This window comes from Urocitellus parryii, chromosome 16, assembly GCF_045843805.1.
Source record: "Urocitellus parryii isolate mUroPar1 chromosome 16, mUroPar1.hap1, whole genome shotgun sequence".
NCBI lineage: Eukaryota > Metazoa > Chordata > Mammalia > Rodentia > Sciuridae > Urocitellus > Urocitellus parryii.
The window spans coordinates 18,556,761-18,584,640 of record NC_135546.1 but is presented as its reverse complement, the minus strand read 5'-3'; the positions used below and the strand labels follow the sequence as shown (position 1 = coordinate 18,584,640).

Sequence of the window (27,880 nt, the reverse complement as noted above, 5' to 3'; positions counted from 1 at the left end):
TGGGTTAGCAGCTCCTGGGGGGAGGGGGGATTTGGGGACTATAGGTACCTTGATATTGTTTTTAGGCCCCAGTCTGTGTCCCAAGCTGGGAGTTGCCCTAACTAAAGATGGCAACAAAGGTGTCCCATGTTGTAGGTGGCTGCTTTCAGAGATGGGGTGTTGGTTGTGTTGGTCCGGATGGTGGCATTAGGTGACATGTTAAGAGATCCAGCTCTGTGGCATTCAGTGTTGTTGCTTGTAGCTGTCTCCAGATCCTGTCTAATGTCCCCAGGTGCAGGCCACCACATGTAGGGGACAATGGCAGTGGTTGTAGTATCCCAAGATGGAGGCAAATGGGGGATCCCCATGTTGATAATAAGGATCCACACAGGAGTGGTGACTAGGGATCCTGCAGGGCAGTGGCCACCAGGATTCCTGCATGGGTGGGCAGCTAGGAGTCCTGTGCAGGTGCTGATGCTGGTGGTCCTGCTTGGGCATGGTGGATGGAGGGCCTGTGTGGGGTTTGTGGCCAGCATTCCTGCATGGGAGCAGTGGTCAGGGGTCCTCTAGGAACTCTCAGAGAAACAGTATTTCCACTGCTTGAATCTTAGGTCACAGAACGACAAAGCATGCAGCTTCCCTCTAGCCCACATCTTGGATTTCTCCCTGTTTTCTGCAATTTAAATTAACCATGTGACCAAATGAAAATCTTTTCCAAGATATGATTGAATGTTACTATCTTATTTAAAATATATATATATATATATAGCAAGACCTTGGGCAGACAACTCCATCCTGAAGTATTAATATTTCCTGCTTTTTCTCCTTAATTGCAGCTCATCAGAGGAAATAGCCCCTCTTTTGTTTAATCTATGTCTCATAACTTAGGCCATAAGAAATATTCTGAAGCTAAATATGACATTTTTAAAAAATTGCAGTGAAAAACCCTGATTTAAACAAGGGGAAGTCTGATAGTCATATAGATTTCCTGGTGACACTTGTTTTAGTTTTGGAGATGGGTGGATTTCTTTCGTTTATCTGTTTCCCTTGTGTATATCATCCTGACTCAGTTTGGGTAAGTCGCATGATTCTAGACATTTGTTGATGTCTTCAATATTTTCTGTTTTATTAGAGTACAAATTTTCAAAATGATTTTTAATTATCTTCTGCATTTCTGTAGTGTTCATGATATTTCCTTTTCATCATGGATTTTAGTAATTTGAGGTTTTTTTCTCCTTCTCTGCATTAGCATGGATAAGGGTTTATCAAACGCATTTATTTTTTCAAAGAGCCAACTTTTCATTTTGTACATCAAAAAAAATTTTAATTGATTTAAAAAATAAACAATAGCAGAATGCATTACTATTCTTACTACACATGTACAGCACAATTTTTCACATCTCTGTATATGAAGTATATGGACATCAGTTCATATCTTCGTACATGAACTTTGGATAATGATGCCTATTACATTCCACCATTCTTGATAATCCCCTTCCCCTCCCACCCCTCTACCCTAACTAGAATTCATCTCTTCCTCCCATGCTCTCCCTCCCTACCCCACTATGAATCAGCCTCCTTATATTAGAGAAAACATTCTGCATTTGTTTTGGGGATTGGCTAACTTCCCTTAGCATTACCATCTTCAATGCCATCAAATGCCATCCCATTTACCTGCAAATATCACATTTTATTCTCTTTTATTGCTGAGTAAAATTCCATTGTGTATAAATGCCACACTTTTTATCCATGAATCCACTGAAGGACATCTAGGTTGGCTCCACAGTTTAGCTATTGTGAATTGTGCTCCTATAAACATTGATGTGGCTGTGTCTCTGTCGAATGCTGTTTTTAAGACATTTGGGTATAGACCAAGGAGTGGAATAGGTGGGTCAAATGGTGATTCCATTTCCAGTCATTTTTAAATTGCTTCTTTTTTCCAATTTCATTAATTTCAGCTCTGATTTTAATTATTTCCTGTTTTTTTTACTGCTTTTGATGTTGATTCTTTTTTCCCCCTAGGGCTTTGTGATGTAATTTTAGGTCATTTATTTGTTGACTTTTTCTTTTTTTTAACGAATGAACTGCATGCAATGAACTTTCCTTAGTAATGCCTTCATAGTGTCACAGAGATTTTGATATGTTGTATCTGTGTTTTCATTTACTTCTAAAAATTTTTAATCTCCTGTTTGGTGTCTTCTGAAATCCATTATTCATTCAATGGCATATTATTTAGTCTCCAGGTGTTGGAGTCGCTTCTATTTTTATCATTGATTTCTAATTTCATTTCATTGTGATCTGATAGAATGCAGGGTAGTATCTGTACTTTTTTGTATTTGCTAAGAGTTGCTTTGTGGCATAACATGTGGTCAATTTTATAGAACAATCCATTTGTTGCTAAGAAAGTGTCTTTGCTCATTGAAGAATGAAACATTGTGTGTGTATGTGTGTATGTATGTATATATAATATATGTGTGTGTGTGTATTAAATCTGTTATTGATTGTATTATCGTTCCATAGTTTCTGTTTTCCTTTTGTTTGGAAGATCTATCCAGAGGTGAAAGAGATGTGTTAAAATCACCCAGAATTATTGTGTTGTGGTCTATTTGACTCTTGAACATAAGAGTTTATTGGCTCAACATTGATGCTCCATTGTTTGGGGCATGTATATTCATAATTGTTATATCTTGTTGGTGTATGGTCCTACTTTATTCCTTTTGATTAACTTTCACTTGAAGTCCACCTTTTTTGCTATAAGAATGGAAACCCCTGCTTGCTTCTGCAGTCCAGATGAGTGGTATTTTTTCCAACCTTTCATCTTCAGTCTGTGGGTGTCTTTTTCTATGAGATGAGTCTCCAGAAGGCAGCATATTGTTGGGTCTTCTTTTTTTTTCATTCAATCTGCCAGTCTATGTCTTTTGATTGCCGAGTTTTAGAAATTAACATTCAGGGTTATTATTGAGACATGATTTGTATTCCCACTTGTTTTTGTTTATTTTTGGTAGTTAGCTTGACTTGGTTTCTCATTGATAGGTTTTTCCTTCAGAGTGATACCTCCCTTTTCTGATTTTCACTGTTTTTCATTTTCTCCTCATGGAATATTTTGCCAAGGGTGTTCAGTAGTGCAGGCTTTCTAGTTGTAAATTCTTTTAACTTTTGTGTATCATGGAAGGTTTTTATTTTGTCATAAAAATAACATTGAAATAAAAATCTAAAGTTTAATTTTACTGGATATGATTCTGGGGTGGCATCAATTTTTGTTTAGAGCTCAGTGTATGTTGTTGCAGGATCTTGTAGCCTTCAGGGTCTCGGTTGAGGAATCAGTGGAGATCCTAATTGGTTTCCCCCTTATGTAATCTGATTCCTTTATCTTGTGGCTTTGAAAATTCTCCTTATTCTGTATGCTTGGCATTTTCATTATGATGTGCCTTGGTGTATATCTCTTGTGATTTTGTACACTTGACATCCTGTAAGCTTCATGTAGTAGATTTTTCAATTCAATCTTCATGTTTGGAAATTTTTCCTGTATATGATTTCATCAAATAGATTGTCCATTTCTATGCCTTCCTCTATTCCAATAATTGTTAAATTGGGTCTTTTTCATGTTATTCCATAATTCTTGAATCTTCTGCTGATGGTTTATTACCATCTTCACTATGGTCAACTTTATTTTCAGGATTATATATTTTGTCTTAATTGTCTGAGGTTCAGTCTTCTAAGAGATCTATTCTGTTGGAGATGCTTCCTATTGAGTTTTTAATTTGATTTATTATTCATTTCAGGGATTTGTTTGTTTTTTCCAGAACCTCTATCTTTTTATTGAAGTAATCTTTTTGCTTCCTGTATTTGCTTATGTATCTCTTTGTCAAAATAATCCTTTGCTTGCCTGTATTTGCTCTCTTACATAATCCTTAATTCAGAGAATATTTTAATTGTGTACTTTCTCAACTCCTCCTCTATCATTTCTCCTTCTGTTCTGGCCATGGATTCCAATAATGGAGCATCTTTGTTTGGGGCACTTTCCTCCCTTGGTTTCTCATGTTGTTCATGTATCTCGCCTTCTAGCTCTGTGTTTTCAAGGTGTTACAGTTTTTACCCTGGAGGCTTATAGTGTCCCTGCAGGGTTCCAATACCTCTCCTTTAAGGGGGAGAGCAATATACACAGGTCCCTATACAAATGATATGCAGCCTTAAACCAAATAGCTGCTATTAAGATGTTTATGGCTTTGTCATAATGCACAGAAATGGTCAGTTCAATTATTATCTACAATATAAACAGTAGGTTTGCAAAAGGGTCTGCAGTTTCTAGTGGTGGACAAAGAGATCCAGGAATGGGGTAGGATGAAATGTTAAGGAGGTGGGAGGTGAGGATATAGAGTTATTAGATCTTGGGAAGAGTGAAAGAGGAATGAAAAGAAGTTGGATAGTAGTAACGAGAAAAGAGAGGAAGTGATTTTGGGGAGACAAGTAGGAAGACAGTAGAGAGAATACAAAAAACAAACATAAGATTTAAGAAATGAAAAATGTAGAAATAGGAGATAAAAGAATATACAATACAACTGTAATATACTATTCAGGCATCCCAGACCTCAGTAGCCTAACCTATGAAAAGTTCTTGGTTTTACAAATGTTGGGGATGTGAGGGCAGGAGGAGAGAGAGACAAAGGAGGGGAAAATTATCAAAGGAAGATACATGATTGTTTTTGTTGGAGTTCAGTGTTTTTCCTGCATCTTTTCTCACCTACTAGTTTGGGTTGTCTGTTTGCTGGTGTCTCCCTCCTCAGGATGGTGAAAGTTATTAGGGTGGGAGGGTTGGTCTTGGGGGTGGAGTTCCTGGAAGTGGTGTGTAGCACTTGCCAGTCCCCATGGGAGACTGTACCCCAAGGATCTCCTTTGGGGCCCACCTGGAGACCTCACAATTCCTGGCCTCTAATTTAGTCTCTGAACTCTCACTCAGCCCTCTACTTCTACTTCCTAATCAGAAACCTCTCTCCCCAGAGGTTTTGTGGGTGTGCCCTGGGGCCTGGTTGTGGAGAGCTGTGGTGCAGATGAGGATCAAGCTCTGCAAACTATGGACCGGTCATGTGGCTGCAAGCAGTGTGCGGGGTTAGTGGCTCCTGGGGAGAAAGGGGGGTTTGGGGACTATAGGTACCTTGATATTGCTTCTAGGCCCCAGCCTATGTCCCAAACTGGGAGTTGCCCTAACTAAAGATGGCAACAAAGGTGTTCCAAGTTGGAGACAACTGCTTTCAGGGATAGGGTGTTGTTTGTGTCTGACCTGGTGGTGGCCTTGGGTGGCATGTTCTGGGATCCAGCTCTGTGGCATGCAGTGTTGTGAGTGGCAGCTATCTCCAGACCCTGTCCAGTGTCCCCAGGTGCAGGCCACCACATGTAGGAGACTATGGCAGAGGTTGCAGTGTTCCAAGATGGAGGTAACTAGGGGTGTCCCACGTTGGTAATGGGGGTCCACACAGGAGTGGTAGCTGGGGACCCTGGGGGGGCAGTGACCACCAGGATTCCTGCATGGGTGGGCAGCTAGGAGTCCTGTGTGGGTGCTGATGCTGGTGGTCCCGCTTGTGCACGGTGGCTGGAGGACCTGTGTGGGCTTTGTGGCCGGCATTCCTGCATGGGAGCAGTGGTCAGGGGTCCTCTAAGAACTCTCAGAAACAGTATTTCCACTGCTTGAATATTAGATCACAGAACGACAAAGCATGCAGCTTCCCTCTAGCCCACATCTTGGATTCCTCCCTGTTTTCTGCAATTTAAATTAACCATGTGACCAAATGCTCATGCTAATGTGACTGTTGCTAAACCATGGTAGTTTTTGGTCAAAGTTGTGCAAATCTTTTCCAAAATATAGTTGAAGGTTACCAGCTTATTGGGTTTCTTTTTTTTTTTTTAAACAAACAGCAAGACGTTGGGCAGACAACTCCAACATGAAGTATTACTATTTCATGCTTCTCTCCTGAATTGCAATTCATCAGAGATGTGAATGATATTCTACCCTGAGGACATAGCCCCTCTTTTGTTTAGTCTATGTCTCATAACTTATGCCATAAGAAATATTCTGAAGCTAAATGTGACATTTAAAAACAATTGCAGTGAAAAAACCCTGATTTAAACATGGGGAGATCTGATACTCATCTAGATTTCCTGATAACACTTGTTTTAGTCTTGGAGATGGGTGGAATTCTTTCCCGATTCTGTCTTCTTCTAAATTGAGAAAGGAAGTTTGCTGGCTGGTGTGTCTCTCGTCTCCTTGCCTGGTAATGTGTTTGTGGCAGACTCTGGTCTTGTTGTCTTGGTTTCTGACTTGTAGGGAATCGTTTTGCTGATATTCTCACCAGTATCTGCCTTTGTCAAAGAGGTATTGCAACTTACTTGTGTTTCTTGCTTTCTCGAGTTTTTGGTTTTCAAAATAAGGTATGAGAAGTGGTTTTAAATGGATATATTTAAAGTGGGAGTTCACTAATTACTGTTAGAAGCAACAGATGAGCTCAGAACAGTAACAAAATTCAAGATCAATCAGTTGTTTATGTGCCTAAGAAAATAAATAGCAAACATAAAATTAAAGAGACAGTTTTAATGACCATAATATCAAAAGTGAAATGCTTGGGAGTTTTTCAAGAAGTGTGAACACTTGAACATTTAACATGGCTTGTTTTCAGAAAATAGAACATCATCCCTAAGCCACCTCCTTGTTTGTAGTACTTTAACTTCATAGAAAGAAGACAGGAATTAAAAACTTCCCCCTGTGATGGTCCTGAGGATAGGACCTAGGTGTGTCTTACCAGTGAGCTCTATCATCATCCCATTTTTATTTTTCTTTGAGATATGGTCCTGTCAAGTTAGTGGGGCTAGACTCAAAGTTGTGACCCTCCAGACTCGGCTTCCCAAGCAGCTGGGGTTACATGCATGTGCCATCACAGCCCCTGGCAGGGATTATAGTCTTTTTTGTTTTCTTTAGTTGTAATGGACAGAGTACCTTTATTTTATATATTTATTTTTATGTGGTGCTGAGGATGGAACCCAGTGCCTCACATGTGCTAGGCAGGTGCTCTACCCCTGAGCTCCCTCCCCCAGGGGTTACATTCCTGACTTTCATATTACAGGTTGGCTCAGGATGATATCTAGGTTTGCAAACATGTATAATGTCCCATTTTTGTGAGTAGAAGGTAGAGGCCACAATGAGAGGAAATGTCTATCCTTATCCTTAGAAGGGGAACATCAACTGTGGGTTCACCTGCAACTTAGAATTTGAGGATTTCCCAGATCTTAAAAAACATAAGCAAAAGAGACATGAGGTCAAGGCTCTGAGGAAGGGGCACTAGGTATTTAAAATTGTGAGGCAGCAGACTGAGAAAATCAATGCTCAGCTACCTGGGTATGGAGAACAGTTTCCCTCACATTTAATTATAGGATCACAGAAGACACAAGAAAGTAAACCTTTTAGTGGGTACATTTTTAATAATGATCATGGGTAGGTCTTGGTCAGAAGTCATCATTATCACACCCCACCCACACGCCCACACCATTGCGTCCCTTTTACCTCTCCCCCACTTGAGCAGTCAAGCCAACATCCACTCCTCAAGGTGCATCCTTGCATGAAGAGGAAGGACTGAGCCATAGTACCCTGGGGATCACAATGGGCAGATCTTTGCCTAGCTTATGGCAGAAACTAGCAAAGGAATGGCAGAGTTCAGGAACATCTCTCTTTTCTCTCACGAACAAATAACTAGAGATTTCAATTATAAATTGATGAATGAAGTGAAATTGGGAGTATTTGCCCAGATATTTGGAACAGTGAAAACATCAATATTCAGCAGTCTAATGTTTTATTTATTCTTCTGCTATCTTTTTGGTTTTGGTGCTGGGGACTGATCCCAGGGGCACTCGACCTCTCAGCAACATCCCAGATCTTTTTTGTATTTTAGAGACAGGATCTCACCGAGTTGCTTCGTGCTTTGCTAAGTTGTTGAGGCTGGCTTTGAACTCACCATCAGAGACACTGGAATTACAGTCATGTACCGGTGCAGCCAGCTAATGTTTCAATTCATTGTTTGCAGAAGAGCAGTTTTTCCATGTAATATAATCTACTGTGTGCTCTCAAATTGTTGCACTTTGTTAACTTCAAAGAGAATAGCATATTATCTTTGTATTAACAAACTTAAAGTAGAGACATATTTTTTTATGCCTTGATAAAATCAGGTCAGGACAGTTTTCTAGTTTATTTTTTTTTCCACTAGTTATTGGTCCCAGTGTCACTCAACCACAAAGCTACTTTCCTTCTTTAAAAAGTTTTATTTAGAGGCAGGGGCTAACTAAATTACATAGGTTCCTACTAATTTGCTGTGGCTGACTTTGAACTTGTGAATTTCTGCCTCAGCCTCCCAAACCATTGGGACTGCAGGTATGTGCCCCCACTCCCAGTTTCTTCATTCTTTTGTAGTTATTTCTCTATTGTTATATAAATTCAAGTTCAATAACAGTATGTTTCACAATATACATTCAGAGAAAAGTCAGTGATGTAGGTAAGCAATTTAACGTGCACTAGAAAGTATGTTATATATTCCCCATGGCATATTACTCAGCCGTCAACACAACAAACTCCTCTAATGGTCAGCAAAATAGATGCAATTGGATGAGGTCATGCTAAGTGAAGAAATATACACACAAACAAGTGTCACATCTCATATGTTAACTGAAATAAAATCATGTGAAAGTGGAATAGTGATTAGTATTGCTGAGGAGTGTGTGGAGGCATCAAGGGTAGAAGAGGGTGTGTGGATATTTTGAATACATGTATATGTATATATAAACATCACACTGAATCCCATTAATATGTGCAATTGCTATGTGATAATAAAACCCATCATATCTCATAATTACCTAATTCCGCACTAAGAACAGAATCCTGTCTTTTGGAATTTCCAGTATATGATGTGATATTATTGATGATGCTCCCTGATAACCACCAGGCTCTCCCTACACATCCATTTTTTTTCTTCCAGACTCTGCACATAGAGTATGCAGTGTATTTCTGTGCCCAGATCACCTCATTTAGCATGAGGTCCTCCAGCTTCATCTGTGTTATTGGAGAATATTCTTTTTTTCTGGGGTTTGGACCCAGGGTTGCCTTACCAGTGAGAGAGATCCCCAGTCCTTTTGTTTTTCAGTTTTAAGACAGAATGTTACCGAACTCCTGAGGCTGGCCTTCACATTTTGCCACCACTGCCACATACATCATCCTTCTTTTGAAAGCTGAGCAATAAGTGAGGTGTGGAGGCCCATTTCTTTTGTCATGCTAGGGACTTGGGAGGAGAATCACTATCTTGGAGCCAGCTCTGCATGTTAGTGAGACCCTCTGCACCTTAAAAGATCTTCTCTCAAGATAATTGTAAGAAACTGAAAAGGTTATGTATGTATAGTGATATGTCTGTGTGGAAACACATGATACATCTCTCTTTATTATCTATAATATACTATAGGTTCTTCTTACTGAGTTACTCTTTGATGGAAATTTAGGTTGTGGGTAGTTTTGTGGTTAACTTGGGAGGGTAGACATTCCTAAAGATGATTCCATTTCCTTCAGTTGTTGAAGTGGTTAATGGCAGCGGTCCATTTGAGTGGATTGAGATACCCAGAGAATTGGTGTGGACGATCTCTGCAGGTGTCTGTGAGTGTGCTTCCAGAAGGCTGAGTCAGAAAGCATGGGGGATACCCGTAATGAACATACATATTTTGATTTGGTTTGGTTTGGAAAAAAGCAAGAGAAGCAGTCACTGGCTTATGCTCCAAGCTTCTTGAATGGGTGATTCTCCAGCCTTTGTGGACTTGCACCATTGGCTCTACCAGGGTCCTTTTTTAAAGGAATTTCTTTTAGTTAGTTATCCATGACAGTAGAATGCACTTATAGACTTTGATATATCATACATAGATGGGATATAACTTCTCACTTTTCTGAGTATACATGTTGTAGAGTCACATTGGTCATACAGCCACATACATACATAAAGTAACAGTGTCAGTTTTACTCTACTATCTTTCTTATCCCCACATCCCCTGCCTTCCCCTCCTTTCACTTCCCTCTACCTAATCTAACATAATGCTATTCTCTTTTTTTGCATTATAAATCTTTATATATATATCACATTTTTTGTATCTCTGTTTGTATATAATGTATGTTGACACCCAATTCAAGTCTTCATACATATACTTTGGATAATGATGTCCATCACATTCCACCATCCTTGCTAACCCCCTTCCCCTCCCTCCCCTCTGCCCTATCTAGAATTCACCTATTCCTCCCATGCTCCCCCTCCCTACCCCACTATAGTCAGCCTCCTTATATCAGGAAAACATTCTGCATTTGTTTTAGGATTGGCTAACTTTATTAACATTATCTTCTCCAACGCCATCCATTTACCTGCAAATATCATGATTTTATTCTCTTTTATTGCTGAGTAATATTCCATTGTGTATATATGCCACATTTTTTTATCCATTCATCCACTGAAGGACATCTAGTTGGCTCCACAGTTTAGCTGTTGTGAACTGTGCTGCTATAAACATAGATGTGGCTGTGTCCCTGTAGTATGCTGATTTTAAGTCCTTTGGGTTTAGACCGAGGAGAGGAATAGCTGGGTCAAATGGTGGTTCCATTCCCAGTCATTTTGTCAATTTTTAAATTCTTCTTTTGTTTCAATTTCATTGATTTCAACTCTGATTTTAATTGTTTTCTTCCTTTACTGCTTTGGGCGTTGATTTGTTTTGGGTTTTTTTTCCATGTAGGTCTTTGAGATGTAATTTTAGGTCATTTATTTGTTGACTTTTTCTTTTTTTAAGGAATGAACTCCATGCAATGAACTTTCCTTAGTAATGCTTTCATAGTGTCCCAGAGATTTTGCTATGTTGTATCTGTATTCTCATTCACCTCTAAGAATTTTTAATCTCCTCTTTAATGTCTTCTGCAACCCATTGTTCATTCACTAGCATATTATTTAGTCTCCAGGTGTTGGAGTAGCTTCTATTTTTATCATTGATTTCTAATTTCATTCCATTAAGGTCTGATGGAATGCAGGGTAGTACCTTTATTTTCTTGTATTTGCTAAGAGTTGCTTTGTGACATAATATGCGGTCTATTTTAGAGAATCCATTTGCTGGTGAGAAGAAAGTGTCTTTGCTTGTTGAAGGATGAAATATTCTATATGTGTTAGTGAAATATAAGTTATTGATGGTTTTATTGAGTTCTATAGTTTGGCTTTTGTTTGGAAGATCTATTTAGGGGTGAGAGAGATTTGTTAAAGTCACCGAGAATTATTGTGTTGTGGTCTATTTGACTCTTGAACTTGAGAAGAGTCTGTTTGAACATAGATGCTCCATTTGTTTGGGGCATGTATATTTCTCATTGTTCTGTCTTGTTGGTGTATGGTTCCTTTAAGCACTATGTAGTGTCCTTCTTTATCCCTTTTGATTAACTTTCACTTGAAGTCCACATTATTTGACATAAGGATGGAAACCCTTGCTTGCCTCCACAGTCCATGTGAGTGGTAGGTTTTTTTCCCAACCTTTCACCTTCAGTCTGTGGATGTCTTTTCCTGTGAGTTGAGTCTCTGGAAGGCAGCATATTGTTGGGTCTTCTTTTTTTCATTCAACCTGCCAGTCTGTCTTTTCATTGCTGAGTTTTAGAAATGATCATTCAGGGTTATTTTTGAGACAAGATTTGTATTCCCAGTCATTTTTGTTTATTTTTGGTATTTTACTTAACTTGGTTTCTCTTTGATAGGTTTTCCCCTTAGAATGATGCCCACATTTTCTGACTTTCATTGTTTTTCGTTTCCTCCTTGTGGAATATTTTGCCAAGGATGTTCTGTAGTGCAGGCTTTCTAGCTGTAAATTTTTTTAACTTTTGTGAATCATGGAAGGTTTTTATTTTGTCGTAAGAATAACATTTAAATTGAAATCTAAAGTTTAATTTAGCTGGATATGATTCTTGGTTGGCATCCATTTTCTTATAGAGCTTTGTATATCTTGTTGCAGGATCTTGTAGCTTTCAGGGTCTCAGTTGAGAAGTCAGCACACATCCTAATTGGTTTTCCTCATAAGTAATCGGATTCCTTTCTCTGTGGCTTTAAAAATTCTCTATTATTCTGTACGCTAGGCATTTTCAGTATAATGTGCCTTGGTGTCGATCTGTTGTGATGTACCTCCTCCACTCCTTCTCTGTAACTTCTTCTGCTGTTCTGACCGTGGATTCCAATAATGTAGTATCGTTGTTTGAGGCACATTCTTTCCGTGGTTTTTCATGTTGTTCATGCATCTTACCTTGAAAACAGAGCTAGAAGGGGTTACAGTTTTTACCCTATAGGCTTATAGTGCCCTAACAGATTCCAAAACCTCTCCTTTAAGTGGAAGATTGGTATTCACAGTTCCCAACACAAACAATATGCAGCTTTAAATCAAATAGCTCTTATTAAGGTGTTCATGGCTTTGTCACAATATACAGAAAAGGCGAGTTCAATCATTATCTACAATATAAACAATATATTTGCAAAAGGATCTGCAGTTTCTAGTGTGGACAAAGAGAGAACCAGGAATGGGGTGTAGGATGAGATGTTGAGGGGTTAGGAGGTGAGGATACAGAGTTATTAGATCTTAGGAAGGGTGAAAGAGAAATCTAAAGAAGTTGGAAACTAGCAGGAGAAAAGAGAGAAAGTGATTTTTGAGAAGACATGTAGGTGGGAAGACAGTAGAGAGAACAAAAAACAAACAAAAATTAAATTTAAAATGTAGAAATAGGAGATAAAATAATATACAACACAACTGTAGTATACTATTCAGACCTCCCAGACCTCAGTAGCCTAATCCATGTGAAGTTCTTGGTTTTACAAATGTTGGATGTGAGGGTGGAAGAAGAGGGAGAGAGAAAAGAGAAAAAGAATGTCAAAGGAAGATACAAGGATTGTTTTTGTTGGGTGGTTTTTGTTTGGTGTTAACTTACATACCTCACCAAAAAATAAAAAAAAAAACCTTTAATAACCTAATTTAAATATGGTAAAATACTTAGATTCTGCCCTAAAGATTAAACAAGTGTGTAAAGAGATATAAAAGTGACTCCAGATCACTTACAAGGCTAAATAAAATGATAATTTAGCTTTTCTTTTTCTTTTGTCTCACAGTATTATGGGTGCACACTCTCCGTCCTGCACAGGGCATCCTGAGACCTTGGTCAATTCACAAAATGCCAGGTTCTCATTTCCCCACATTATGCTTGCTCGTCATTCCACCTTAATTGCCAAGAAAGTCTGAACCCTGGAAAACAACCAAATATAGATAAATTGCAAGATAATCATCAACTTTGAAAATTACCTCAGGAATCAATAGAAAACATTAGTAGACCCAGATGTGAAGAACTAAAATAAACCTACAAATCAACCTTTAACTTAATTGCAAATATTTTTGAGAAGTTGAAAAGCTGATATGGGAGCCATGCCACTAGTCCCAGCTACCTGTGAGGCTACAGCAGGAGGAGGATTTGGGCTAAGGAATGTGAGGCCAACCTGGCAAAAACGCAGCTCCAAAAAATAACCCACCAAAAATCCAAACAGCAATCATATTTTTAAAAGACGCCTTCACAGTTCATTTCTACCAAACATGTAATAAGGAATCAGTAACAGTAATTCATGATGACATCTAAAAATAGAAGAAAATTGACTAATTCTTTCTGTGAGGCCAGAATTACCAGGTAACACAGCATAAGAATAGAAATGGCAGACCATCTTCCTATAGATGTTGACCCAGATATTCAAACCCCTAGAAAACTGAGAATAACAACAAAAAGAAAGATTGGACTTCATGACCAAGAGGGACAATATGGTCAGTTTCCCAAAAAATCAGAGAAAAGTTTTTGGCAGATCACTTACCAAATTACTGTAAAACCTATGGCCAAATAAGACCAGAGAAAAATTCTTTTTCCATCCACTAAAGGACAGCTATGAACTGTTTTCATATTCAATAGTGAGAACCTAAGTGTTTCACAATTTAGTTTTAGAAAAAATTAAAAAAAAGTATGGTTTTCTGATTTCTAAATATTGTTCTGAGAACACTGAATAGGATTTTATACATCAAAAGTCAGCATATGCAGATGATTCTATTATATCTATGTTTCTAAGCAATTTCCATGCACTAATGAAACATAAGACTTAAATTGGTTCAATAATGTCATGGGTTAAATGCTCAACATTAAGTCATGTAAATTATATACACTAGCAATGGGCAGTGTTAAAATTGAGGCATAGATCCATTCACAAATATAGGAAAAAATAATTTAAAATGAAAGTATTAAGAACTGTTCACTGCAACGTAAAGGTAAAAGTAAAGTAAAATACAAAAAAAAAAAAACCCTACGGAAACAAAATTGGAAAACAGCTAATATCCAATGATCAAAAGTTGGATTTTGTTAAAACCACAATATTTCATAGTAGGTCTGCAGATTCAATATAATTAAGCCAAAACCCAAACGACATTTTGTAAAAATTGTCCAGCTGACTAAAAAATCATAAAAATGCAAAAAAATTAAATAACCAATATTGAAGTAAAAAATTGTGATCTTTTAGATAAAAATGTACATTGCAAGCAAAATACATTGTGTAGGATATTAAATTTGGGTAAATATTTCTTGTTGGGTGTCTCCTTGGCTCCAAAGACTAACTTCCCCATCCCCCCAAAAGAGCTGTCCAATGGTGAGCCCTGCTGGGCTCACATGATCCTTACCCACCAATCAGACTAGCCTTGCTGGCTCACATGATCCTTACCCACCAATCAGAAAGCACCCCATGCCAACTGTCAAACCATTCAACCGTTAAACTGTCATAACTGTCAAACCACCCCCGGCTCTCTAAATATGCAGAGCTGTTCCTCAATAAATGGGCATTTTCTCCAATGATGAGCTTTGATCATTCTTTCATTTCTTAAACTGCTGATGAGCAGTATTCCCCATGCATGAAGTGAGGGTCTGTGTTAACCTAGGAAGAATTGGGCTGGGATTGACATTTGTCATCACAGCTACTACCTGCTGAGCTTGAGGGAATTTTGATTTCTTTCATGATATCTTTCTTCCTCCCAGATTTTCTGCACCTTTCCTACCATCAATGTTCTGTCTCGTATTTCACCCAAGTATATCCCAGTAGGTATCATTATTGAAATTCACATATATTCCTGCTCTTCCTGCAGCTGACCTCTAGAACAAAATTCAATTTAATATCTTGGGGGGTGGTTGAAAAGATTCTTCCTTGATCCTCACGCAGGCTGAAGTGTATTTATTTTATTTTTATTGATTTTTTTTAAATCACAGCAGAATGCATTACAATTCTTATTACTGTATACAGCAAAATATATATATATATATATATATATGCCACATTTTTAATCCATTCATCCACTGAAGGGCATGTAGGTTGGCTCCACAGTTTAGCTATTGTGAATTGTGCTGCTGTAAACATTGATGTGGCTGTGTCCCTGTAGTATGCTGTTTTTAAGACTTTGGGGTATAAACTGAGGAGTGGGATAGCTGGGTCAAGTGGTGGTTCCATTCCTGGTTTTCCAAGGAATCTCCATACTGCTTTCCATATTGGCTGCACTAATTTGCAGTCCCATTAGCAATGTATGATGTGCCTTTTCCCCACATCCTCGCCAACACTTACTGTTGCTTGTCTTCATAATAGCTGCCCTTCTTACTGGAGTGAGATGATATCTAGAGTAGTTTTGATTTGCATTTCTCTAGTTGCTAGAGATGATAAACTTTTTCCCATATATTTGTTGATTGATTGTATATCCCCTTCTGAGAAGTGTCTGTTCAGGTCCTTGGCCCATTTTTTTGATTGGGTTATTTGGGTTTTTTGTTTTGTTTTATGGTGCTTGGCTTTTTGAGTTCTTTATATACTCTTGAGATTAGTGCTCTAATGTGTGAGGGGTAAAAATTGGCTCCCAGGATGTAGGCTCTCTGTTCACCTCACTGATTGTTTCTTTTGATAAGAAACTTTTTTAGTTGGACTCCATCCCATTTGGTGATTCTTGGTTTTAATTCTTGTGCTATAGGAGTCTTATTAAAGAAGTTTTTGCTTCATCCCACATGATGGAGATTAGGGCCTACTTTTTCTTCTATTAGATGCAGAGTCTGTGGTTTAATTCCTAGGTCCTTGATCTACTTTGAGTTTTGTGCATGGTGACAGTTAGGGGTTTAATTTCATTTTTTTGCATATGGATTTCCAGTTTTCCCAGCACCATTTGTTGAAGATGCTATCTTTCTCCAGTGCATGTATTTGGCACCTTTGTCTAATATAAGATAATTGTAATTTTGTGGGTTGGTCTCTGTGTCCTCTATTCTATACCATTGGTCTACCAGTCTGTTTTGGTACCAATACCATGCTGTTTTTGTTACTATTGCTCTGTAGTATAGTTTAAGTTCTGGTTTACTGATGTTCCTGCTTAGAATTGCTTTAGCTATTCTGGGTCTCTTATTTTTTTTGGATGAATTTCATGATTGGTTTTTCTATTTCTATGAGGAATGCCATTGGTATTTTGATCAGAATTGAATTGAACCTGTATAGTGCTTTTGGTAGTATGGTCATGTTACTAATAGTAATTCTGCCTATCCAAGAACAAGGTAGATCTTTCCATCTTCTAAAGTCTTCTTTGATTTCTCTCTTTAGGTTCTGTAGTTTCTATTGAATAGATCTTTCACCTCTTAAGTGGATTCCCAAGTATTTTTTGAGATTATTTTAAATGGGGTAGTTTTCCTCATTTCCTTGTCAGAGGATTTGTCACTGAAATACAGAAATGACTTTGATTTATGGGTGTTGATTTTATAACCTGCTACTTTGCTGAATTCATTTATTAGTTCTAGAAGTTTTCTGGTGGAGCTTTCTGGGTCTTCTAGGTATAGAATCATATGGTTGGCAAATAGTGCTAGTTTAAGTTTTTCTTTTCTATATTGTATCCCTTTAATTTCTTTCATCTGTCTAATTGCTCTGTCCAGTGTTTCACCACTTCTTTCAACATAGTTATTGAAAGAGGGCAGCCCTGTCTTGTTCCAGTTTTTACAGGGAATGCCTTTATTTTTTCTCCATTTAGAATTATGTTGGCTGAGCTTAGCATAGATAGCCTTTATGATGTTGAGATAGGTTCCTCTTATCCCTAGGTTTTCTAGTGTTTTGAACATAAAAGGGTGCTGTATTTTGTCAAATGCTTTTTCTGCATTTATTGAGATGATCATATGATTCTTATTTTTTTTTAAGTCTATTGATGTGATGAATTACATTTATTGATTTCTGTATTTTGAGCCAACCTTGCATCACTGGGATAAATCCCACTTGATCATCATGCACAATCTTTCTGATAAGATTTTTTTATTCTATTTGCCAGAATTTTGTTGAATTTTTGCATATACATTTATTAGAGATATTGGTTTAAAGTTTTCTTTCTTTGTGTCCTTGCCTGGTTTTGGGATCAGGGTGATATTGGATTCATAGAATGAGTTTAGAAGTACTCCCTCATTTTCTATTTTCTGAAATAAGTTGAAGCGTATTGGTATTAGTTCTTCTTTAAAGAACTTGTAGAACTCGGCTGTGTATCCATCTGGCCCTGGGCTTTTCTTGGTTGGTAAGTTTCTGATGGCTTCTTCTGTTTCGTCATTTGATATTGGTCTGTTTAAATTGTAGAGATCTTCCTGATTCAGTCTGGGAAATCGTATGAATTAAGAAATTTGTCGATGCCTCTAATGTCTTATATTTTATTGGGGTATACATTTTCAAAATAATTTGTAATTATCCTCTGTGTTTCTGTAGTGTCTGTTGTGATATTGCCTTTTTCATCATGTATGCTAGTAATTTGGGCTCGCTCTCTCCTTCTCCTTATTAGCAAGGCTAAGGGCCTGTCAATTTTATATATTTTTTCAAAGAACCAACTTATTATGGTCAATTTTTCAATTGTTTTGATTTCATTGATTTCAGTGCTAATTTTAATTATTTCTTGCCTTTTACTGCTTTTGCTGTTTGTTCTTTTTCTAGGACTTTGAGATGAAGTGTGAGATCATTTGACTTTTTCTTCTTTTAAGGAATGAACTCCATGCAATGAATTTTCCTCTTAATACAGCTTTCATAGTGTCCGAAAGATTTTGCTATGTTGTGTCCGTGTTCTTGTTTACCTCTAAGAATTTTGTAATCTCCTCCTTGTGTCTTCTGTAACCCATTGTTCATTCAGTAGCATATTGGGTTTTTTTTAGTCTCTAGGTGTTGGCAAAATTTTTATTTTTAATTTTGCCATTTCCAATTTCATCCCATTATGGTCTGATAAAATGCACGGCAGAATCTCTACTTTCTTTGTATTTGCTAAGAGTTGCCCTGTGGCATTTTTTTTGAGATTATTGTAAATGGGGTAGTTTTCCTCACTTCCTTGTCAGAGGATTTGTCACTGATATACAGAAATGACTTTGATTTATGGGTGTTGATTTTATAACCTGCTACTTTGCTGAATTCATTTATTAGTTCTAGAAGTTTTCTGGTGGAGCTTTTTGGGAATAGTGTATGGTCTATTTTTGAGAAGGATCCATGTACTGCTGAGAAGAATGTGTATGTGCTTGATACAGGTTGAAATAGTCTATATATGTCAGTTAAGTCTAAGTTATTGATTGTGTTATTGAGCTCTATAGTTTCTTTATTCAACTTTTGTTTGAAATATCTGTCCAATGGTGAGAGAGGTGTGTTAAAGTAACCCAAGATTATTGTGTTGTGGCCGATTTGACTCTTGAACTTGAAGAGTTTGTTTGAACATAGCTGTACCATTTGGGGCACTTAGATTTATGATTGTTATGTCTTGTTGGTGTATGGTTCCCTTGAGCAGTATGTAGTGTCCTTCTTTATCCCTTTTGATTAATTTTGGCTTCAAGTCTGAGTATGGACACTCCTGCTTGCTTCCGCAGTCCATGTGAGTGGCATGATTTTTCCCAACCTTTCACCTTCAGTCAGTGTATATCTTTTCCTGTCAGATGAGTCTCCTGTAGGCAGCATATTGTTGGGTCTCTTTTTTTTAATCCAGTCTGCTTGCCTATGTCTTTTGTTTGGTGAGTTTAAGCCATTAGCATTCAGGGTTATTATTGAGACATGGTTTGTGTTTCCAGACATATTTCTGTATTTTTGTTTAACTTGATTTTTCTTCTTTGATTAGTTTTTTCCTTTAGGGTACTACGTCCCTCAGCTGATTTTCATTGTTGTTTTTCATTTCCTCTTCATGGAATATTTTGTGAAGGATGTTTTTTTAGTGCCAATTTTCTAGCTATAAGTTCTTTTAACTTTTGTTTATCGTGGAAGGTTTTTATTTCATCTTCAAATCTGAAGGTTAATTTTGCTGGATAAAAGAGTCTTGGTTGGCACCCATTATCTTTCAGAGCTTGATATACATTGTTTCAGGATTTTTTATCTTTCAGGGTCTGTGTTGAAAAATCTGTTATCCTAATTGGTTTTCCCCTATATGTAATATGATTCCTTTCTCTTGGAGCTTTTAAAATTCTCTCCTTATTCTGCATGTTGGGCATTTTTATTTTAATGTGCCTTGGTGTGGGTCTGTTGTGATTTTGTTCCTTTGGTGTCCTGTAAGCTCCTTGAATTTGGATTTCCAATTCTTCATGTTTGGAAAGATTTCTGGTATCTTTTCTTTGAATAGATTCTTCATTCCTTTGGTTTGGACTCTATGCCTTCCTCTATCCTGATAACTCTTAAATTTGTTCTTTTTATGCTATCCCATATTTGTTGAGTGTTCTGCTTGTGGTTTCTTGCCATGATCACTGTGTGGTCCATGTTCTCTTCAAGGTTATTTATTTTATCTTCATTGTCTGATGTTATGTCTTCCAAGTGGTCTGCTCTGTTGGTAATGCTTTAATTTGAGCTTTTAATTTGTTTTATTGTTTGTTTCATTTCAAGGATCTCTGTTTGGTTTGATTCTAGAACCTCTATCTCCCTGCCAGTTGGGCAGCTGTTCAGTGTGGCCAGGGCACACCCACCTGGTGTGAGCCTGGCTGTGAGAGGTCCTACAGTGGGGAACTGCTAAGTGAGAGGGGATGGGAATAAAGTTTGGAGCCCTACAGAGAGATCAAGAGCTGGGAATTCTCCAAGCAAAAGAGGGAGACAATACTGGGTGCTCAATTCAGACGAGTGGTCCCAAAAAAAGACCCGTGAGGTGCAATCTCCTGCAGGGACTGGCGGGTAGCACTACTCGCTTCCAGACACCCTGCACCAGGAACAGATTTCTCACCCTGATTATGTACACAATCCAGAGACACCAGCTTCAAACAGACGACCTCATCTATTGGATGAGAAGACAGAAAAGAAATGGATCTCTAAAGCTAGCAACAACCCTGGTTTCTTCTTTTTGTTTTCTGTTCTGCCCCTCTATTCTCTCACCTCACATCCCCAACATATGTGAAACCAGGAACTTTGCATGAAATAGGAGGACTGAGTCATCTGTATAATATAATATAGAGGTATTGTATAGCCCTTTTGGTTTTTTCTTCATTTTTCTTCCCCCCCCCAAATTTGACTATTTAACATCCTGTATTTTAACTACTATTATATTTAGATAATAATTGAATCCAACATTTTTGTACATTGAGACTAAACTGTAAATGTCTTAATAGCAACAATTTTTCATAGGCATTATATTGTTGATATTGGGATCAGTTAATATTGTCCTTCCCCACCAAGGAGGGATCTTGGAACCCTACAAGAGCACTACAAACCTATAGAGTAACAACATCCCAGACCCACGAGCGGAAGTGTATTTTAAACAGTGTTTTGTACATTAAAGTTTTAGGTTTTTTGGTGGGAATTGGAAGTTTTGGCTCATCATGGATTTAGAGGTTCATTCCAGTCACTAACACCATAGCTTTGGGTCATAGCTGAGGCAGAGCATCAGGATGGAAGGGTGTGACAAAGGAAATCAGCTCAGAACATGATTGCCACAGAGCCAAGAGAGGATGCCATTAAACAGGGACGTTACATAAACTCCAAAGGCAGACCCCAGGAAACTACTTCCTCCAGACACAACCCATCTTCCTAATTATAACTCCCAGTTGATACGTATCAGTGGATTTGTTTGTTGTGCTCATAATCTAACCATTTCACCTCTGAGTAGTCTTGCAGTTTCATACATGAACCTTTGGGGGAAACCTCATATCTTACCCATAATACCATCTCGTTTAATTGCACTTTATGGAACTAGACAGGAAAAATAAATAAAATTGATATTTTCTAGCATCAGGAAAGTCCAGTACCTTGCTTCTTTAGTCCATCTGTCAAGTTTTTGTGCCTTTCAATTTTGCATTACCACCTGGAAGTAGAAATCACAAATGAGGCAAAAGCAACAGTAGTCAGTGGAATGCATAAACATTGTTCCATTTCCTATTAATTATACAATGTGGTTCTTTCCATTGCAGCATGTTCTTAGAAGCACATTACATTGAGATCAATTTCACTCTTCAGTATCTCCTGGCCCTAATTCCCTTCCTTTATCTTAATGTTTTATCTTCTATTTTCAAAAGATGCCTTTTTTCTTTTCCATTCATTCCACCTATGAGATTAAACATACAACACTAATTGTTGTAGGTCTGGCTTATTGGAGTTAACATACTGCTCCCAAAATTGCATCCATTTTCTTGCCAACAGTTGACTTTGCTCTTTGTGGTTGAATAAATCCCCATTGTGTATGGACACCACATTCTCTTTATCCCTTCATCAGTTAATGCACACCTGGCTAGATCTCATTGTAAATCGTGTGGGGGTAAACATGGAAATGGTTAATGTGTGGTGTCTTTAATTCTTTGAAATATATACTGAGGAGTGATCTCATAGATTAGCTGTATCATATAATTCCAGTTTCTAGTTTTCTAAGGAAATCAGATATTGATTTCCATTCTGGCTGTACCAGTTCACTCCCATCCACATTATATAAGGGTTTCCTTTTCCCTACATTCTTGCCAGCACTGGTGGTGGTTTTTACTCTAGATGATGGCTCTTCTGACTACAGTAAGGCAAAAATCTCAGGAGACAGTTGATTTGCATTTCTGAGATGCCTAAAGATGTTGAATTCACAAAATTGTTGGCCATTTTAACTTCTTTGAGAAGCTTCTGGGTTTTTTTTGTTGTTGTTGTTTTGGGTTTTTTTTTTTTGGTCCAAGTGTTGAATGGGTTAATTTGTATTTTATTTTCATGTTGATTTCTTAAATATATATATAGACATTTCAGAGTGTGTGAGTGTGTGTCAGAGAGACAGAGATTTGAGAGAGAGACAGATGAGAGAGATTTGAGAAATTTGAGTCAGAGATTTGAGATGAGAGACAGAGAGATGAGACAGAGCCAGAGATTAGAGAGAGAGATGAGAGACATAGAGACAGACATTTCAGAGAGAGACATGCAAGAGCTATTTCAGAGAGGGAGACATTTCAGAGAGACAGACTGACAGACATTTCAGAGACAGATGCATTTCAGAGAGAGAGATGGAGACGGAGAAATTTCAGAGGGAGCAGAGAGTGACAGACATTTCAGAGAGACAGACACATTTCAGAGAGATTTGAGAGACAGATGGAGACAAAGGGAGACATTTCAGAGGGAGACAGAGTGACAGACATTTCAGAGACAGACATATTTCAGAGAAAGAGATTTCAGAGAGAGACAGAGACAGAGTGATTTGAGAGATAGAGATTTGAGAGAGAGAGATTTCAGAAACAGATATTTCTGAGACAGATTTCAGAGAGATTTCAGAGAGCGTTCTCTGAAATGTAGCTATATATCTCTCTCTGAAATATACTATATATTTCATATATATTTATAGATATATATTTCAGATATTAATCATTTGTTAGAGTAGTAAATGGCAAAATTTTCTCTTTCAGTATGTTGTCTCTTTATGCTGTTATTCTCCCCTTTGCTGTGCATAGCCATAACCAGTATTGGTCCTTGATATTATTTGCTCTGAGTATTTTTTAGAGTCACACAGGCAATGGCCGCTGGGTTCCCCTGCGTGGAGTGAGGTGGCTGTAAAATAAAGCTAAGCAAAGGAAGGCATCGAAGCCACATGACACAGGAAGTAACTGTAGAAAGTGGAGATGGGATGGCTCTTAGAGGTCGAGCTTCCACACTGGAAGGGGAGCATGAGAGCCCAGGTTTGTTTATTCACATGGGGGAACAGCAAGGTTTTGCCATAGAATGTTCTTTGGCCACTTAAGGTAGGAGGTGGGCTGTCCAGGCCCAATGAGTGATGCCCAACTCCAGGGCCACCAGAGCGGCCTCCCTGGCCCAGCAAAGACTGAGGTCCCTGCTCTGCATAATCCATTAAGTGGGAGGAGCCACCAAATGGCTTGCAAACCCAAACCAGAATCCCCTGGGCTCAGGGCCAAGTGAAGAGGCTACAGAAGCTCAGGGTGGCTCCCCACACCTGCCCACTCCAGTGCTTCCCTTAGGTTTTATTTTATCCATTTTAAAGTTCTGGGGTGTATTCTCTGGTCTTCAGTCCAGTTGACATTGACCTGTGAATATTCCATTTTCCCAGCATAAGTTGTTATAGAGGATTTCTTCTCTCCATACTTTGGAACCTTTGTCAATGATCAACTGAAGTAAATTCTGTAGGTCTCTGTAGCTTGTATCGTCTCCCTGGTCTCTGTGTCTCTTCCCAGAAGGACTCCGTTTCTCTCCCTATGGTGCGGTCATAGAATTTGAAGTCAGGAATAGTGAGATCTCTGGGTTGATGGTCTACAGAATTTACAGGGTTCCAGAACTGCTTCTTTTTCTGGGGTTTTTTTTTTTTTTTTGTAAATTTGCTTGTAGTGCTATTTCTTATCTTTGCTAAGACTTGTAATGAATCATTTTAAGTTATTTGAAATAGAATGAATTTTCTGATGTATTTCTCAATAGATTTATTATTTTGGCCAAAGGTTTTGATTATTTATTCTGCAACTTTTCTGAACTTGTCCATCAGCTCTAAAATTCTTGTGGTGAGAACTGTACAATTTTCTAAAGTTTAAATCATATAATTTGCGAGTGGCCGTGTCCAGCACCTTTTTATTTCCTCGTGTGGTCGCCGTCCCGCTCCCTTCAGCCTCCGGACCGCCGTTTTTCTTGAGACCAAACACCATACCTTTTGTTGTTGCCTTGTCACAGGGAGGGTCCGCCACCCTGGGCCTTTTTCCATTGAGCAGGACAACTGCATTATTGGCAAGCACTAAGTAACATGGAGAAGCAGACATGTTTGTCAGCTGAAAAGTGAAATCTGATTCTTTCTAGCCTTGGAGGAGAGAGCTGAATATTTCATTGGCGATTGTAAAACATGCTTTACCTTTTTGCTTCCTTCTAACAACTTGTTTGCTTGGGTGATGGCAACACCCAAGTTGTCTCAGAAAAGCTGAATGAATATTTTAAGTGATGTAGTATGTGTTAACTCTTTGAACCTAAAATAGGTGCAAATAACAGTTCTGAATGCCAAACTCTACATTTTGGTTAAAATTGACACTATTTCTTTTAGCCCACCTAGAAAGCTTCAAAACTAAGTTACTAAATAGGGACATGGTAGGATTATGAACACCTGAAAGCCTGGACTATGTGAATTTTAGAGATTTTGAATTAATCTTAACAGTAGGATATTGCTGCTATTTTTTTTAAGATGGCAATAATTTGCTGTCTTAGAACCTTTAGTTTCAGTGGATTTTTTTGGTTTTTTGCCAGAACTCAAGTTCTTTGAAGACAGTTGCTTAATTTTATATGCCTTCAATTAAGTTGCAGAGTTCTGATGGGGAGATATTTGAAGTTGACGTAGAAATTGCCAAACAATCTGTGACAATCAAGACCATGTTGGAAGGTTTATAAACCCCTTGGTACATCCCACAGTCACTGTTCATCAAGTACCTGTTAAATGAAGAATTATGGTATGGTCACTAATAAAGAATATGAAAGCAATCCAGGTATCTCTAAAGGCAGATTTGGGAATGGATGATGAAGGAGATGATGACCCAGTTCCTCTACCAAATGTGAATGCAGCAATATTAAAAAAGGTCATTCAGTGGTGCACACACCACAAGGATGACCCCCCTCCTCCTGAGGATGATGAGAACAAAGAAAAGCGAACAGATGATATCCCTGTTTGGGACCAAGAATTCCTGAAAGTTGACCAAGGAACACTTTTTGAACTTATTCTGGCTGCAAACTACTTAGACATCAAAGGTTTGCTTGATGTTACGTGCAAGACTGTTGCCAATATGATCAAGGGGAAAACTCCTGAGGAGATTCGCAAAACCTTCAATATCAAAAATGACTTTACTGAAGAGGAGGAAGCCCAGGTACGCAAAGAGAACCAGTGGTGTGAAGAGAAGTGAAATGTTGTACCTGACACTGTAACACTATAAGGATTGTTCCAAATACTAGTTGCACTGCTCTGTTTATAATTGTTAATATTAGACAAACAGTAGACAAATGCAGCAGCAAATCAATTGTATTAGCATAATATTGTCCTTATTGCATGTGTAGTTTGAGTACAGACTCCAAACCTATGGCTGAATTTCTTTTAGTGTGAGAGAAAGTTTCTTTTTTTCTTTACTCTGAATAAAACTGAACTGTGGGTTCTCTGTAGAAAGTGGCATTTTGGGCTTTCCCTCCTTTTGTAAAGCGATTTCTGCCTAGTTTATTGTCCAGTTAACTTTAGTGAGCTTTTAAAAGTTGGCGTTGTAAATAAAACAACTTGCAAAAAGTATTCTGAAATAGAATTAACAAAATATTATCTTTATTCATGAGTTGGAAACTGGAAAAAGGCTACTTGAAGTAAATGTCCTGAGTTGGGGTTGTTAGGATTTCTTCCAGCCTCCTGGAGTCGAGCAGTACCACTGGGATTGATTTGCCTGTATGTAGCAGGGTTCCCTTAATTGGACGGAAGGACTCGGGTTTTTTTTTTTTTTTTAATCAGTTTTGAATATGTTGCCTAGAGACTCAGTTATTACCCAGTTTGTAGATTTGGAGGGGAGAAATGTAACTAGACAGTTTGATAGCTTTTCAATTAAAAAAGACACTTCATTCATGTGGTATGTCATCTTTTATAAATCAGTATTCCCATGTGGGGAAAACTATTCATACTACTTGCATGTAAAAAGTAACTTTTAACATTGAAATATGTGGCAAAATCCAGAAAACATCATAAGTGCAAGATACTTTCAATAAAAAGTAAGTTATGTAGTAGGTAGTAAATAGTTTGCTTTTGTGGACTTATATGTGTCTTTTCACTTACTTTAAGTGGGTTAAATTTGGTTTAGCTTGAAAAATTTTTTTAGGCAGTTCATGTTCTAGCTCACTGAAGGCTACTGACATAACCAGACAATACTAATGACTTCTGTCTCTTCTAATTGTCATTTATGTGATTAACTGGAGCCAGCGCTTCACTTCTTCACACAAAACCGCATGCCATTCCCTCTACAGTAGAAGGAAAATTTTTTGATGGCTTGAGATATTTCACAGATTTTTTTCCTTTCCTACTATGTTCCCTTTATCTTTACTAGTTATCATTATCTGTATTCATATGTAATTTTACTGTATTTTCTTCACACTTACTGTGAGTTGTTCTGGTGTAGGTTATCACGACAATAGCTTGTTTATTTCTCTTCCCACTTGTTCCAAATTCATCTTGCCTAATAAAATCCCATATGTACGCTCAAAAAAAAAAATAAATAAATAAATAAATCATATAATTTGCAAACAGAGATAATTTGTCTTTTTGAATTATTTAGTTGTAGATGAACTTTATTTTTATGTGGTGCTGAGGATTGAACCCAGTGCCTCACTCATGCAAGGCAAGCCCTTTACCACTGAGCTACAGCCCCAACCCCTTTCTTTACTATTTGTAACATTTTATATCTGCTTCTCTGTTTATAGAATAATTTGAGAAGTATTATGTTAATTCCTTCTTAATGATCCAGTATTTAGTATTAAATTCCTGTTGTATAGATAACTGGTTTATTTTTATTTTTTTTGAAGGTTTCGTATTACTGCTGCAATTGCATTCTTTTTAAAATTTTTTTGAGGACCTTTATTATTTCTTTTCTACATGACAATAGTGAAATGCATTACATTCATAATTATCCATTCACACTACATTTTTTCATAACTCTGTATATAAAGTACGTTCATAGCAAATTCTGCCTTTATACATGAGCTCTTATTGATTTTTTTGCATTGCAATTTTTAATATACCTTTATAATACAATTTATCATATCTGTTTTTATATAAGGTATGCCGACACCAAATTCAAATCTTCATATGTGAATTTTGTATAATGATGAGCATATCCTTCCACCATCCTTGCCATTCCCCTTCTCCCTTCCTTTCCCTCCCACCCCTATTCTCTACCTAGAGGTAATCTTCCTCCCCACCCAACTTTGAATTACCCCCTTATATCAGAGAAAACATTTGGCATTTGTTTGTTTGGGATTGGCTAACTTCACTTACCATTATCTTCTCCAACAGCATCCATTTACCTGCAAATGCCATGATTTTGTTCTTTTTTAGTGCCAAGTAATATTCCATTGTGTATAAATGCCACATTTTTTAATCCATTCATCCACTGAAGGACATCTAGGTAGGTTCTATAGTTTAGCTATTGTGAATTGCACTGCTATAAACATTGATGTGGCTGTGTCCCTGTAGTATGCTGTTTTTAGGTCCATTGGGTCTAGTTCAAGAAGACGGATAGCTGGATCAAATGGTGGTTCCATTCCCAGCTTTCCAAGGAATCTCCATACTGCTTTCCAAATTTGTTGCACTCGTTTGCAGTCCCACCAGTAATGTATGAGTGTACCTTTCCCTCGCCAACACTTATTGT

At 37.8% G+C, this 27,880-nt stretch overlaps 1 protein-coding gene across 1 annotated transcript; it reads left to right on the top strand.

Moving 5' to 3' along the window:
* The first annotated feature begins 24,764 nt into the window (after positions 1-24,764).
* On the top strand, positions 24,765-26,085 carry LOC144250563 (S-phase kinase-associated protein 1). Its single transcript, XM_077793435.1, has 2 exons — positions 24,765-24,876; positions 24,996-26,085. Exons 1-2 carry the CDS (start codon positions 24,780-24,782, stop codon positions 25,388-25,390), a joined length of 492 nt encoding a protein of 163 aa, XP_077649561.1. The 5' UTR covers positions 24,765-24,779; the 3' UTR covers positions 25,391-26,085.
* Positions 26,086-27,880: the final 1,795 nt, after the last annotated feature.